Source organism: Clarias gariepinus, chromosome 12, assembly GCF_024256425.1.
Source record: "Clarias gariepinus isolate MV-2021 ecotype Netherlands chromosome 12, CGAR_prim_01v2, whole genome shotgun sequence".
Taxonomy (NCBI): domain Eukaryota; kingdom Metazoa; phylum Chordata; class Actinopteri; order Siluriformes; family Clariidae; genus Clarias; species Clarias gariepinus.
Genome location: NC_071111.1, coordinates 8,834,406 through 8,851,338, shown reverse-complemented (window position 1 = coordinate 8,851,338; position 16,933 = coordinate 8,834,406). Strand labels below are relative to the sequence as shown.

The following is a 16,933-nucleotide window of genomic DNA, read 5'->3' as shown; positions in this document are numbered from 1 at the left end:
CTGAACTGCCTTTACTTGAAGAAGACAACACTGATAGAAACGCCTGGCAAGGCAGCTCACAAGGGCTTTTACGTTTTAGCCTGTAAAAGAAACAAAGAAAGGGTAATTCCTTAATGATTAAAATGCGTAACATGTCGTACCCCTTGAGACAGCTGATAGGTTGATTATACGTCCACATGTTGTCCAGCACCAGGTCCAGAATGTCAGGATCAGGAGCCTCGCCATGGAAAGGAAGGAATCAAATCCTTAAACTTGGAGGTGGTTAGTGCTAACCCTTATGCCTCTTTCTGCCCCTGCAGAAAACAAACAAACAAAAAAACATGGAGATATATCCATAGTTTCTGTGGCAGTCACTTAAGAGGTTGGGTTGCCAGCTCGACATCTGATTCGTCATTCACATACTATGGGAGGAAACCGGTGCACCTGGAGAAAACACACAAAGCACGGGCTGAACATACAAAACTGTCCACACACCCACAGACCCGAGGCGGGAATCGCACCTGGACCCCGAGGCCACGGTGCTAACCAATACAAAACTGTACTGCCAAGATGATTATTACTGATTCGAATTGATTACAAATTGATTATTATTTATAAGAAAATAATAAATGAAAAAAATCTTTCGTGTAAAAAAAATATTGTGAATTTGTTTTTAACTCTCATACAAACAATTCTTCTTTACATTATCTTTCGAATATAAAAACAGACATGGATGGATAGATACTCATACTGTAATTTTATATTTTAATGCTAAATTCTACATCCATAAATGTAATTTTTTTTTAATCATCTCCTAAACTATCACTTTTCCTCTGTGAAATACAAAACCTCTTAAACTCCTTAAAGCTAATAGAAAATCATAAATCTGCTTTGTTATTGTCTCGACATTCTGATTTAATCAAAGGAATACTGTGAATTATATAATTATATAATTCAATCTTTTATGCGTTGTATGTTCTTGTACTTTTATATTTTTCGTATTGTACAGATTTTTTGTAATTTAATAAAGTTTACTCATGTCTGATATTTAGATACTCATGTGTGTGAATAAACAGTAGTCCAGGTCATTACACATAAAAGTCTCTAAGTGATGACGTAACCTTCACGTCATAAGATAGCGACAGCTATGTTTAAAAATAAATATATGTTTTAATAATAATAATAATAATAATAATAATAATAGTGATAAAAGTGAAAGTTTGGGGCCTGGTGCTTTAAAGGGCGCTCCCATGATGCATTGCGGCAGTGCGCCGTACTGTACACGTGCGCTGGCTGAGAGTGAGGTGATTAAAAATGGAGAGCGGGTGTGTGAATGAATCAGGAGATAAAGAGGACTATGAAGTGTTTCTGGCGCTACACACTGCTGCTCTGAAGGCAGCTCGGATTCCGCCGCTCTACTGGAAAAGTCTGCATTATAAACTTAAACATGAGGTACAAACAGCACCACCAGAGCTAAAGAGTGTGTGTGTGCGCGCGCGAGACAGTGACGTTAGTCGCACGAGATTGCTGTGGAATAAGATTATAAACAAATAATAAGCGGTGACAGTGTTCATTTATCACGTGTGAAATAAAAGTGATAAAGTTTAGACTTGTGAGGTGTCTATGTGTGCGCCTGCTGTAGGTGTTTGATGCCGGTGAGGTGTTCGGCGTCATGCGCGTGCAACAGGAAGATGAGGAAAGTGATGAAGATGTCCGACAAACGCTCAACCCTGGTGATGAAGAATTGTTTAAAGTGATTATAACTCGAGAAAGTGGCCTGCAAGCCTCTAATCCAACCAGGTGAGGACGCTAAAAGCCTTTTTTTTTTTTCAGAGCAGCTGCTCTCTGACACTTCCGGTTCATATCCGCGTTGTCGTTACTATAGCAACAGAGATGGCCTACAGCCCTGAGATGGACTGGCACCCCAAGTGTCCTGGGATTTATTTATTTTTTGCAATTATAAATGCAATAAATTACTGTACTTATTTTTTATTTATTTATTTATTTTTTGTTTGTTTTTGAAGGGAAAACGTGGGAAGTGTGTGGTGTGGAATAGTTCATTTCGTTTGGTCAGGGTACTAACAGAATCCCTTGTGTGTGTGAGGGAAATTTATTTACACAACTTTTTAGCATGAGCGTTCATCACATATTAACGATAACATCACATTTTCTGATTACAAAAGGTGCCTACTGTTGTAAACTGTGTTTGTGTCCTAATATATCTATATGGATGAAATCCTGCTGAATGCTCTATTTTAAAATGATTACAATTAAAATAGAAAATTAATTACTGATTTGATTATCGGCTTCATTCACGTCCATCTCCTGAGAAGAGGTAAAATTAATATACACAATATAAACTACACATGTGTAGGGAAGACTTGACAGATTTGATGATGTCAGGGTGCAGGAGCATCACAAACATCTTCACAGCTGATATCTGAATACAAACTGGTGATGATTGATCCACTTCGCTTTACATGTGCAGTGCAGTTTACTCCATGTACTTTTTGTGTTCCTTTGCAGTGTATACCTTGTGGATCATGCGTGGACGTATCGAATAGAAAGTGCCAGGCAGCAGCTGATGGAGATTCCTGGGCTGTTGGTCCGAATGGCCAGTCTGATGGGACTTCCTTTCCATGGCGAGGCTCCTGATCCTGACATTCTGGACCTGGTGCTGGACAACATGTGGACGTATAATCAAACCTATCAGCTGTCTCAAGGGGTATGACATGTTAGGCATTTTAATGATGAAAAACAACACACAACAACTTTTCCTTAAAAGAATAGTACGCATTTAATGCTTCAAAAAAAGTTAATATATTTGTTTTGATATTCACAAAATTCTTAGATGTGAATAATATCCATTGCCTGGTCAAAGAGAGTGTTAGACACAGTGATAGTTTGTTCTGTTGCATTTATCTTTAATTTATGCGTGTTTATGAAAATGCTCTTACTTTTACTATTAAACATAGCCATGGTTTATACTGTCAATTTTTTTCTGACACAACTTTTACCAGGAGTTTAAGAGAATTTTATTTTACATTACTTCCTCAAAGTTGATGGTACTGCGCATGTATACAGTATGTATGTATGCGGGTATGTATGCATGTATTAGACTCAAATTATGGTAATTTTTTTTTCTTGGCTTGATGCAGGCCTATTATATGATTCTCCTAAAAGGGCAACTTTTTTTTGTCCAGACAGTGTAGTACATAATCCATTAACTTCTTTCTTGGAGTGTTTTTGCTTGTTTGTTTTTTAATATAAAGTTCTATGAATATTTTAAATACTGTTTATGAGATTCATGTTGCTGAAAATCACAAAATCCAAAGACCTTTCTACTACGGAAAACAAAGGTAACTGAAAACCTCAGTCAGAAGCTTGAACACAACTGCTAACTCAACAGTCTTTTTTTATTATCTTTCTACACTGTAAAACAATGCTAAAGGCATCCAAAATATGGAATAATATCCTTTAAACAGTTGATAGTAATATGCTACTCATGATCTGTAAAGCCTTTATAACAGCTGCTGTCATCATGGAGCTTGATGGGTTTTTGCAAACGCACTAGATAATGTCTCATGTCATAGTTTTCAAATATTTAATATTGTTTTATATAGTAAACTCCACTGTATAAAGTTAATCCAAGCTTGTGTCCAAACATTTGACTGGTACTATATATGATTATGTGGTTGTATAAATGTATTATGTTTTTTTTGGGGGGGGGGGGGATTTGTACATCAAATCCCTGTGTGAGTTGTTGCTATAGAAACAGTGTTGTAGATTACACAGAACACCTTTTTTGTTAGGCAGAATCAGGGATTTAACACCATTGCTGTGTAAATGGATCATAATGTGAAAATTAATGTGTGATTTGTATTCTTGATATCTGTGCCAGATGTTTATTAATTGAGTTGTCTGTGTTCTTGTGTTGCAGTCTGCAGAGGAGAAGGTTCCTGTCTGGTACATAATGGATGAGTTTGGTTCGCGTGTGCAGCACTCGTCCCAGCCATCCTGCTGCATGGCTCCTCTGTTCTATGCTCCTCAGCAGATCGCGTATTCTGTGCTCTGGCCTCTGCAGGATCTGGAAAATGGAGGTATACACACATACTTTATTTCTGTCACACTGCAACAAAGATGGAAGATGTGTGACGATAAAGGGAACCTCTTAAATAATGCTGGATCAAACAAAACTGCACTGAAAAATTTTGAACCTTTTGCACGGTTGTGCAGAAATCATAGCAACCCAAAATCTACAGGGTGTTCAGTGTCTGTCTGCATTTAGACTTGTTCTAGAAATGTGCATTTCCTGAATCTAAATCAGAGCAAAACTTTCACATTGGCTTGGTTTCCTATTTGGTTTATCATCACTTTACATGTATTTAAATACATGTAGAGTGATCATTAGATAGAACCTTACATTGGGTTACTAGGTTCCACTAAGTACCAATAAGTTTACATCTGGATGATCAGATTGCAAATAAACTATGGTATAAACCGTAGCATTTGGGATCTGTTCACTTAAACCAGACTGGTGTGTGTGGTCTGGGATGCATATGGTCATATCACTATTGTAGTGTGATCACTGATATGTCAGAAGTTTTCTGGATTGCAACAAAGGACTTTATTTATACATTTTGTTTGCAGACAACAGAACTAAAAAAAATTTTACAGTTTGTACAAGTACATGAGGTGTGTGTGAATATCTCCTTGCGTGCCCTCCCTTCCCTGTATTATCTTTAACCTAAATCTGATTTCTTTAGTTTTTTCTAATCTTTGAAATTCATGAGAGTAAGAATAAGAGGATTTGTTTTCTGATCTCCTCCAGATGAGGTGACGAGGGATTACTGTTACGGTGAGCCTGATTCACTGGTGAGGAAGTGTCGACTGTTACCATGGATACCCGCAGACCTGGAAGGAGTGAGCGACGAGACTGCAGAGCCTGCTGACGTTTATTACGAGGTCTGTCTAATGGTCTAATCATGAACTGATTAACATCGACTTGTTGATACGGTGGAACTCTCTTTAAGATTTTCCTGGAAAATGCTCAGTATCGGTATCTGCTGCGCACTATCCAGTACGATCTCCACCATGAGAGTCTGCAGGTGAAGGTTAAATGCATGCATTAGTCCTATATGTTCGTATTCGTACCCAACTTTCTCAGCCGTAATCAGTTAGTTGAAAGAAACTTGTAAGAGTGTTACACACACCGAATAACACAAACCCGAGCAATCTTGGTTTGTTGTCTTAAACGTCTGAGTGTGTAAGGTTTACAGAAGATCCTTACATAATACAAAAAAATTAAGAGTAAAAATTGTAAAATGTATGGGGGGGGGGGCGAAGCAAATTGGGGTAATTCCATGAATGTTTATTTTCTTCATGACTGAACTTGTTTTCCTCGAATTTATGAAATAAAAAGCCAAAATTAAATTATCCCCTGGCAGCAAACCGGAAAGGTTCATCCTTTTATCGTGTGTGCTGGAGTGTGCAGTCAGCTGCTGACCCGAATAAAACCAGGGTTGAAAAAAGCTCAATAAATTGTGCCGTCGGGTGTCACACATCGGCGGTTCTGATGCATATTTTGAGCAACAAAAACTTTAACATATTTTATTTAATGTTACAAGATCACCATAATCTTCAAATTATGAGCTTATGATAAAACTAATAAAATAAAATAATATAAACTTAAATTAAATATTATATATTTAAGCCACAGGGAGCCGCAGCAGAGGGATGAAGGAGCCACATGCGGTTCAAAGAAAGAAAGTATGACAAAGTGGTATTAAGGATTTCTTCGAGTCTGTCTTAAATCATAATTGAGCTGCATATAAATACATTACAATAGGTCTTGGTCTTATTGGAGAATTAGTATACATCATATATATTATGTTTTAATTATACGGATTTTGTATAGTTATCCTAAAAGCTTTTAATTTCTTGAATATTTTTTCTTTAGACCATTTTGCAGGAGAACCAAGAGAAGCTCCCAGTAGAAGTCCAAGCTTGTACAGTGCCTGAGGGGAAGGTATTAAAGTAAGTTAATATTCGCACTGCTTTTTGTGCTCGCTTTTTTTGAGATGTTCCTACCCAGGTAAAATGGTAGGGTTGCATCAGGAAGAGCATCCGGCATAAAACCTGCACCAGGTTGTGTACAACAACCACCCTATAGAATTTTTAAATTTACTGTTTTATGTTTGCGTCAGAAAAAAAAAAAAAAAATTAATAATAAAATAACCCTGTGCTAAGCTTGTATGTATGATCTCGATGATATGATTATGATGATACATTTGGTACCAGTTTGTTCTCCTGACTCCAAGCTAGCTAGGAGTTTTTTGGTTAGATTGGAAAACAAATTACAACACATTATGAGGCTCACGATGGACATGTTGAATTCTTTGGTTCAAATCATGTTGATAAATTTTTTACCCTAAAAATCATGGCAAACATCACTCCCTAGACTATTCTGCATTGGAATCACACTAAGTCGGCAAAGAACAACCTCCACGCCTCTCACTATTTTGTGCAATTGTACCTTCATTTCATGGCTCTTGTTCATTTAGACTTTAAATGAACAAGATTGGTCAAACTGTTTGGGAGCCCTCAAAGTTTTTTTTTTTTCATAAAATATGATTTATACTGCGCAATGTCTCAGAGTGTGAGGAAACTTCATAATATTCTGGACTATTTAACCACTAGACCTTAGTTTGTGTGGTTTAAAGACTGTGTCTCAGACATGATTACACAGGTGCCCCTCAAGGGGCTGTATTTAATTATAGGTACTGTATTTTCCAGACAAAAGAGAATTTTTAAAAGTATTTTTATTTACTATTATTTTTTTAATTATAATTATATTGTGAAGCGATATATTCGTGAATTTAATGTCATTTGGTCAATAGATGGAGCTCTTGGCACTCGTGATTCAATTGAAAATAATACTGTCATGTGAAAAAAGGAAAAAAAAGATGTTAGCACTAAACTATAACCCTCACTGTAACACAAGTGAGAATGCTTCCCAAAAGAGAGCGCTATACTACATACTTTAAACTGCAGGTTATAAACTATGTAGCAGTCGAGCAGTAGAAATAAAATTTAAAGGAAGCGTCAAAGGTTGTCAGGGACTGGCACAAGGCAGAGACAACACTTAATGCTACAGAAAAAAAACAAACAAACAAAAGTCTAATTATAGATGGAAAGCTAGAACTGGAGGTCTGGATGAGGACCATCAACAGTTTAGTTACGTCTCCATGCCCAAGTAATTGCTAGGGAGATGATTTTTTAATGATTTTTTAAATGATAATATGACAACATATAGTCCAAAATGCATGTTGTGTATATATTATCGTGTGTGTGTACCAGTAAACTAGTGACTGGATCACAGGCACTCAAGGAATAGGTCTGTGAGGACCAAATTATTTTGAAAATACAATACAGTATGTCGTTTCATTTAGGCTACATTTACACTATCAGTTAAATGCGACCCAATTCTGATTTTTTGCTCATATGTGATGCATATCGGATATGTCCGTGTAAACAGGAAAAAAAACGCATGCATTCCGATATTTCGAGATCGGTTTCAGGCTTCCTTCATATGTGAAAATAAATCAGATATGTGCTAATGTGATTGTCGTGTAAACAGACAGATCGGTTTTTCTAAGGCACTGCGTTCTGTACGTCATTAAAACTGCGACTTCTTCCTCCTTTTTAATGCTTATTAGGGCTAAATAAAATTAAGAAATCAGTATTTGGTAAATGAAGCATATGTACAGGCTACAATTATGCCGTTTTTTTTCATCCTCCTCCGTTTTAAAACCATGGTGACGTTTCGTGAACTTTGCATATATCGCAGAGCGTCACGCATATTTCAGCTCCATCTATCTTGGCTAGTGTGCAGCGCAAGAACCTCCCTTTAAGTATGCGCGATGTTTCAGATGGCATGGCAAGTGTAAACACGTGTATCTATTGGATATGAGTCATAGTTGAAAGAACGTGCAAACAGACGGTTAAAAAAATCAGATATAGGCAACAAATCAGAATTGGGCATCGAGACCTGCAGTGTAAACGTAGCCTTACTGTAGTTCTTAACAAAATAGTATCTAAACCTTTTGTTAGTATAAAATTAATATTTTATAGATTAAAAAGAAAAATATTTTATGCAAAGTAAAATGTTAAACATTATTTATAAATAATAAATAACCTTATTTATTTTGCTCTTTTTTTCTGTAGATTTGGATATCAATGCAATGCAATGTAGCTTTACCTAAGGTTTTATTGTTGTGTGTAAAACAGGGTATATACAGAGATGAAGCAGGTTTTGGATCATCTGAAACATCCGCGATTCCAGTTCACCGAACAGGAAGATGACGCTGATGTCCTCTGGATGTATTCTCACATCCGTGATTATAAGTACGTTTGTCACTAATGTGCATATACTGTACATCACTGTATAGAAGAATTATACATAGAGGAACCAGTAAAAGTAGAGAAATATATAAAAACTTATGCCCACTTTTACACTACAGAGCACAAGGAATATAATGAATTTATAATATATATCGAATGGGGTTACATGAAAAAGATCCCCAACTTTTTAATTACAAACATAATTGTATTCCTGTAATACATAAACTTGAAATTTGTGTACATGCAATCATACATATGTGAACATTGTGCTGAAAATTGCTTAAAGGTTTAAGTGCATTTGCAAAACCCATCAAGCTACATGATGAAACTGTCTCTCATGAAGACCATGCCAGGAAAGCAAGACCAAAACTTACCTCGGCTTTAAAGAAGTTGTTCATTTAGAGTTACCAGCCTCAGCAATCACCAATTAACAAACAGCACCTCAAATTTGAGCCGTTATGAAGGATTTACAACGTAGCATAAGTACAGTAGCAGATCACAGCAGTAACATCTTAACATGTTAACTGTTATTTATTTAAATGCCCATCAACAAATGATGTTGCCAACAGGAAGTTGAGTGAGGAGCGACCTCACGTCCTGCTGAACCAGTTCCCCTGTGAGACAATCTTAACGACAAAGGACTGCTTGGCATCAGTGGCACGGAGAGCCAGACGAGGAGAAGGACATGCACCGCTATGGCTTCCCATAACCTTCAATCTTCAGACAGAGCTCCCGCAGTTCGTCAGGCATTACCTACAGAGACAGGAGAGGTCAGCTGTCTGGTTTTGTTTTGTTTAATTGTGACGCAGTGCCACGTTAAGTTAACTCCTCTGGACCTGCTGGTATAGTCCAGCTTCAAATGTGTCTAAAGTCTGTTTATATGTTGTTGGTTTCTTAGAGGAGAAGACAATCACTGGATCTGTAAGCCCTGGAACCTGGCAAGAGGTTTGGATACACACATCACTAACAACCTCAACTATATCATTCGGCAGCGGGAGAGCACTCCGAAGGTGTGTGTGTTTGCAGAGTTAAAATAAATAAATAAATAAATTATCAGAGTATGCTTTCATCCCTTCACAATTATTAATTATACTGGAGCCTGGAATCTAATTATACTAGTTATTATTAGTTCTTAAATTTTATAAATCGCTGCTCAGGGTTTAATCATAGACCCACCAGTGGTTCTGCTTTCACACACATGACGCTCGTGTTCACAACCGTGGTAGGACCTCCAGTCAACATTCACACACATTTTCACACACACTGGGTAATTTGGAAAGACCAATTGTGTTCTTTTTTTTATATTCTTCCACGTGTTTGTACTTAGTCAGAGTCAGAAACATTTCTTACTTTTGTCCTTCTTGTTTTTCAGTCTAGACATTTTATCTCGATCAGAATCAGTATTTAGATTAATAAAAAAATCAAATGTTAACATACTATCTCTGACTAGTTCCCTGAACCCCACTGGCAGCTCTACCATAATTTGTGTGTGTTTGTGTGTGTGTCAGGTCGTGTGTAAATACCTGGAGGACCCCGTGTTGTTTGACCGAGAGGAAATTGATCTTGTGAAGTTTGACATCCGTTACATGGTGCTGCTGCGCTCAGTTCAGCCTCTGAGACTCTACGCTTACAACGTATTCTGGCTTCGTTTTGCCAACAGGTTACACACACCACCTCACGCACACCTTGGTGCGTAGTCCCATTCTGCACCTATTCTACGGCTCTTACATTAGTCTTGGTAGTAAGTTCAATTACAGGTTTATGTTAATGAGGTCACTCTTATACCTTACTGATTTTATAGTAACCGCTTACATGGGATGAAAGAAGTGTCACATTAACTAAGCCTAAAATATTTTACAGATCTTAAAAAACAAAACAAAAAAAACAATCATTACAAAAAAAGTCTCATTATTTAAATAGCGAGTTGTTTATGCAACATTCCTGAATTAGATCCTGAACTACTGAAAAAAATAAAAATAATCAAAGAACATCAGTAAAAATCGAGCCATGTTTGAAAATTTCAAAATATAGTCGCAGACAGAGGTGTCAAGTAACGAAGTACAAATACTTCGTTACCTTATTTAAGTAGAAATTTTGGGTATCTATACTTTACTAGAGTAATTATTTTTCAGCCAACTTTATACTTCTACTCCTGACATTTTCACGCAATTATCTGTACTTTCTACTCCTTAAAAAAAAAAAATTTACACAAATTTGATTGTGGTTGGATGAGAAGTATAAACGTACCATTTCGACACCCTATTGGTTGGTACGCGTTCCATCGCACCTGCACATGACGTCACGTCACACACTCCAGCAAGGACGTTTAAATAAAATAGCATTTTCAGTTGATAAGGTTGTGATAAGTAGACGAAGATGTCCATAATGGAGACTCGAGCGAAACTAATGGAGATTCGAGCGAACTAATGGAGATTCGAGCGAAATGTCACAACCAAGCACCAGCGAGGAAGATAACAGCACCAGGAAGGTAACAGGAATGATATTATATATAATATATATTTTCTTTTTCGATTAATCACTTGGATTAATCATTCATTCTGACAGCACTAATATTTATTGTAGACACAATACAAGGGTAATTGTTACCAAGCCTGCCCTGGGTGCACTAATTTTTTTGGATGTTGCCCTCACGGATTCCTGCAGCTAAGCTTGGATGTTACATTCCAATAAAGGTTACTGATGACATGCCACTAAAGTTTGACTTTTTGCAACATTAAAATACTTATAGGCAACTAGTTATCATATCTTCTCCTCCATAAAACATGTTAATGCTCTGTAGTACACATATATGGTTCTTTAATGTATTTGTGTTGTACTAAAATGCATTTTTTTTTCAATAGCCATATACAGTATCCCAAATCACTATGGCTGTTAAAAAATACAACCCAAAAACACATTTTTCTTTTTTTTTTTTATAAGGTGTTAGTGCAGTATATAGGCCCATGGCACAGCCTAAGCTTTTATCCTTAATGCTTTTTTCCCCCCCTCACGTTACTTTTACTTTTATACTTTAAGTAGTTTTAAAACCAGTACTTTTACACTTTCACTTGAGGAAAAAGCTTGAGTTGATACTTCAACTTCTAAAGAAGTCTTTTAAAACCCTAGTATCTATACTTCTACTCAAGTAATAAATGTGAATACTTTTGACACCACTGGTCGCAGGTCGCAGATATTTCTGTTATAATCCCAAGATCGGTACTACAGTAGGTCTAAGGTTGGATTGGGGTCATTAATGAGTGTATCAGGATAAACAGCAGAAAAGTTGGAAGCACAGAGGAAAGAAAGTAACCAATGAGTACCAATACTCCAGTGTAACACTGTTTGCTATGTTTACTGATGTTGATCACCACAGAACAGCACTATGTTTATATCTGATCAGTATACACAAGTCACCACCTGGATAAAACTAGGCAAATAGTACTTATTTATTTTTAATAAAAAGAGGCTCTACCCATTTCTACTTCCTCTCTATTTTCTAGGCCATTCTCTCTGGATCATTTTGATGATTATCAAAAGCACTACACTGTGATGAACTATGCTGAAGGTGTTCAGCTGAAACAGGTGAGAGCGTGTACCCTCAGCACAGTGATATTTATTCATTTTTAAGCTTCATGTCTTCAGCAGTGGCTAAATGTGATGTCATGAACATGTCATGTGTACAAGTGGGATGATGTTCATAGCACCACCTCGATCGTTTTAGTGTAAACTTTTGTTGTCTTTCTTTAAAAAATTAAGTACTGCCTGATTTCTTTGCATCTCACTTCATCTCTTATTGTACCAGTAGATTATTAGCAAGGATGCGAACTCCTGTTCTATTAACAGGTTTATTGGCTTCTTTCTCATTTTTATCACAAAAAAAGATATCTATAAACACATTTTTAATTTTAAAGAATCATTGATGCACAACTTCGGTCGTAAAGTGCTTAAAGGGGGATGGGCATAAATAAGAGGGGTTCAGGAGGAACATTAAGGGGAGAAAGAGGCAGTAAAGTTAAGCATGAAGCAACAAATCAGGAACAGGGTAATACGGAAGGTAAGCATTTGTAGGGAGAATATAAGAACCTAAAGCCATCCTACCCCTAAGTTGAGTGTTTGTGATTAATTGTTTCAGAGTCCACCAAGTTGAATAAAATAAAAAAATCCTTTAAATTAAACATAACATGCATGTCTTATTGACCAAGTCCTAGTCAGTTTAATTAAAATCAACAATTATATTAGTTTCTAGCAAGAACTTTTTTATTATAAATTTTCTAGTTGCTAATGTAAGTTTACAATTAACTGCTGTCTTACTGATCAGATTCTGGAAATTCAATAGTTTTTCTATTTGTGTCTTAAAGGTTCACTATGATGAGTTCATTCCTATGTTTGAAAAGCAGTATAAAGAATATCCATGGAAAGATGTGGAGGTAAGTCTTTCTCTCTCTCTATAGTGTGTGTGTGTGTGTGTGTGTGTGTGTGTGTGTGTGTGTGTGTGTATATATATATATATATAATGTGTGTGTGTGTGTGTGTGAAATCGGCTTGTCTTTAACAGCCGTTACCCTCTGCGTTGTGATTTTGTCAAGTAACTGGAGACAAGATTTGTTACTGATCTGGAGGATTTATTGGAGCAGCTGCATGGAATAAACAGAATACAGCATTGGGTTCTGTGCATTTGTTCTCCCTTAATTCGTCTACCTCCTTTCAGCATGCTCAAACGCGGTCTGTTATTGAACATTACAATAACATTCAATTGGAAAATAACAGTATAATACTTAAACTGTTCAACTGACAAAATTACATCAGACATTTGTCCAGTCAGTTTATCCTCCCAAATCATAACATGAACAGTTTAGAAAATGTATAGAACTAAATTAAAAATAAAAGAATTTGACAACTTAAAATAACACCCAAAGAAATAAAATGTTCACAAACCATACCTGCATGGAATAAACAGAATACAGCATTGGGTTCTGTGCATTTGTTCTCCTTTAATTCGTCTACCTGTGGAAATTGAGTACCAATAAATTAGCTAGCCAGCGCTAGCACCCTTCTGGAGCTCACAGACTAACACTGCTGTTATCAGTAGTAAACTATTAAAAAGAACATCCATCCATGCACAAAAAGTTTTCTAACCGATGTCGAACACTTCCAACAGTAATATTTTTTTATACATCATACACTTAACCCAACTTTTATAACTTTTAGAGACTTTAAGAAATCAGCGCGAGCTGACCGAAAATGACATCTCCGCATGTTACACATGAAACTGCCGCTATAAACACAACTACTATAGTTCCAACAAATTGTAAAAATTACCGAAATACACAAAATAATAAAAAAATAATTATACAAATAAGTAAGGATTTTAGAGGAATACATTAATATATAATAATTATACAGTATGAATATTAACATCCGCTAGCTATATATATATATATATATATATATATATATATATATATATATATATATATATATATGTATGTGTGCGGATGTTAAAGTAGCTACCGTCGCTATAAAAGTACCTGTAAAAATCCAGTGTCTTGCAGTTTGTATCTTGCCAGAAGTGTTCTATTTACATATGGATAAAAAAGGAACGTCAAGGCCGTGAAGTGGCTGGCCACATGCATTCACAGAGAGGATTGTACACTGCATGATGGACCAAGTGCTCACCCCTCTTACCCGACGCCCATCGATCTGGAATTAGTCAGTCCAGACTTTTTTTTTTTTTTTTCATGGAACATAGGAGATAAGATCTATGAAATCTCAAAATCTTTGAGTTTCTTGAAAACAATAATTTTTTTATTAGGTTTATTAAGAAGTAGTTTTCTTGTGGTCACACAGTTTAATGAAACAGAAGCTGGGTTTAGTGTAGGCAAAGCTAAATTTAACAAAGCTAATTTGGTCTTAAAAGGAACAAATGGAGACCGGCTTTTCTTTATGCTTTTTTTAACTAAACTTTTCATGTTCCTTCCTTGGGCCACTTTTGGTGAGATGTTCTTGGAACATTATTTCTCAGTCTGCCTGTGTGGCTGAATGGGACAGATGGGATGGAGCATAACCAGTCCATCATTAGGGTAAGGGGTGTGTCTGAGAATTCCTTTCATCCGTTACAGGCAATGTTTTCACAAATGTTTTTAGCGGTGGGTAACTGAGTGCCAGACTTTACTGACAGGTTTGTTGGGTGGTTTTTGATCATCTGCTGAAGGACTTTATCTGTTGTAGTGCTGGGTGGTTTCAAGTTTTGCCACGTGTGTTAGGGGTCAGTCAAGTCAGAGTGCTCCTCAGTCTGCTGTTTGAAATAAAATAGGCCCATTATTGGCTCTTCATCAAGATAATTAATAAAATCTTGGCCTATTTTTTGTTTTGCATTGGAGCAAGTGACTAAATAATACTTTAATGCACTTAAAATATTTGTAGCATTTTCTAACGTTACAAATATTAGCAGCCGCTTGAATGAAATATTTTAATGTTTCAATAATAAGAATAATGATCACACAACATCTGAACTTTTTGTAAAAAGCATTTAACAGGTTCAGTATCACAAATTTGTTTAAATCACGTTCGAAAAAAATAATAATCTGCAAATATTTAACTGCTGGGTCGTCAAGATGATGTACTTTTTTTTAAAATAAAATTTATAAAATGTTTTGTTCATTTATGTGTACTCAGATTTTTGGGATTCCACTGTCTATATACAGTATACATGCCAGAGAAACCCATCATTTTATACTTTCAAAAATCCATTGCAACATTTTCCTAAATAACCTGCTTTTATTAAGATAATAAATATATAAATGTGAATAAAAAAATAATCTTATGATGTATCACAAAGTGTACTGTTGATAACTACATTTTGATATTATTTATTGCCAAGTCTTCCTAAACTCTTCAAACTGGTATCATATTTTTTAAAATCTTTTACATTTTTGTGTATATGTTTTAACACATCAGAGGGATATCTTCAAGGCATTTGCGGAGCTCTTTCAGGCAGCATCATCCCGGCCTGGACCCTACGGCATCTGCCCGTACCCATCCTCCAGAGCGATCTATGCCATCGACCTGATGCTGAAATGGGACCAGTCAGAAGGAGGTATTTCACGTTACTCATCCACATTTACTCACCTGCTTTTATTCAGTGCTACAGTACATACACAGGAGAGGAAATAGTGCTAGAGTGAAATCGAATGAAAAGAATAATAAAAGAAAGGATGAGGAGGGAATAGAATTTTTAAAAAATTAGGAAAATGTGTATTGGTCAGATTGTCCCTGAACATTAATGCTCATAGCATCAACAGTAGCACTTTGCTTTTATATTTGATATACAAGTATTTGTTTCAGATAAATGTAAGGTAAAGACATATTTGTTGTTAACACTGACTGTAGGGCGGGGATGTTCAAATCCAGTCCTGGAGGACCTCGGTCCAACACTATTTTGTGATTTTACTACTGAGACACAGCTGAATCCACTAATCTGTACATTTAGACAGTGTTGGATACTAGGCCTCCACAACTGGGAGTTGAACAAGGTTCTATAGGGTGTCGCATACCCAGTCTCCATTTTCCACACCCATCTGTAACCTGGCTAGCTTGTTGCTAACAAAAGGTGCATGGAAGGGTCTATGGTTTTCCTACATTTAAGATTAAGTTGTCGCATGTAATCTACAGCACAGTGAAATTTTATATATATAAATTATATATAAGAAATATTTTTTTTATAGTAAGGAAGGTGGGGTCAGAGCGCGGGGTCAGAGCGCAGGGTTAGCCAGATACAGCATGCCTGGAGCAGATAAGGTTAATGGCCGTGCTCAAAGGCTTAGCAGAGGCAGCTTGGTAGTGTGGGACTTAAACCCCTGACCTTCTGATCAATAACTCGGAGCTCTAATCGTTTAAGGCACCGCTTCTCCACATTTGCATGGAGCTTGAGAATTAAAATACCTATAAGGACAACAGAAATATTATATATTTTAATAACTGCTTAAACAATGCAAAAAACTCAATATACCTTCCTCCAATCAAGATAACACATACTGATAATTTTATGCATTCCGGTTTTGTCTTCTTTGTTTCTCAGGAAATCGAGTAATGCAGCCTCAGATTCTGGAGGTGAATTTTAATCCAGACTGTGCCCGGGCCTGCCTGTACCACCCCAGCTTCTATGACCACATGTTCCAGACGCTGTTTCTGGATCAGGCTGATCAGTGTCCTGTCACGCAGATTGTTTAACGGAAGATTGTTATTGTTTTTAAAATAAATAAAGGTGATGTGGTGCTTCAGTGTTTATCGAATGTTCAAACCCTTGATATTATTTGAACTTGCATCTGTAATTGACTAAACAAAGACTTATTCTAATCTAAATGCAGGACCTTAAAGATAAATTATCTAAACCTACAGACACTTTTAACCTACTAAAGTTGTAAATAACAATTTAAAGGTAAATTTCATACCATATGATTTGAATGAGAATTAAAGAAAAAGAATGTTATTCTTTAAATTGTGCCAAATCTTTCACCAATTAAATTCCATTTTATGTATATAATAGTTTAAC

General features: G+C 36.3%; 1 protein-coding gene across 1 annotated transcript; it reads left to right on the top strand.

The window, feature by feature from the left end:
* Positions 1-1,262: 1,262 nt before the first annotated feature.
* On the top strand, positions 1,263-16,668 carry ttll12 (tubulin tyrosine ligase-like family, member 12). The gene is made up of 14 exons (XM_053508213.1): positions 1,263-1,431; positions 1,622-1,779; positions 2,506-2,704; positions 3,920-4,079; positions 4,811-4,944; positions 5,939-6,015; positions 8,269-8,385; positions 8,952-9,152; positions 9,281-9,392; positions 9,891-10,042; positions 11,883-11,964; positions 12,741-12,809; positions 15,340-15,478; positions 16,460-16,668. The coding sequence occupies exons 1-14, from the start codon at positions 1,294-1,296 to the stop codon at positions 16,609-16,611; spliced, it is 1,890 nt and encodes a 629-aa protein (XP_053364188.1). The 5' UTR covers positions 1,263-1,293; the 3' UTR covers positions 16,612-16,668.
* Positions 16,669-16,933: the final 265 nt, after the last annotated feature.

Excerpts from the sequence above, each read along its gene's own strand:
- ttll12 (XM_053508213.1), top strand. The coding sequence starts at position 1,294 with ATGGAGAGCGGGTGTGTGAATGAATCAGGAGATAAAGAGGACTATGAA. Across the intron at positions 9,153-9,280 it reads TACCTACAGAGACAGGAGAG|AGGAGAAGACAATCACTGGA; the intron begins GTCAGCTGTCTG and ends TTGGTTTCTTAG. Across the intron at positions 12,810-15,339 it reads ATCCATGGAAAGATGTGGAG|AGGGATATCTTCAAGGCATT; the intron begins GTAAGTCTTTCT and ends TTAACACATCAG.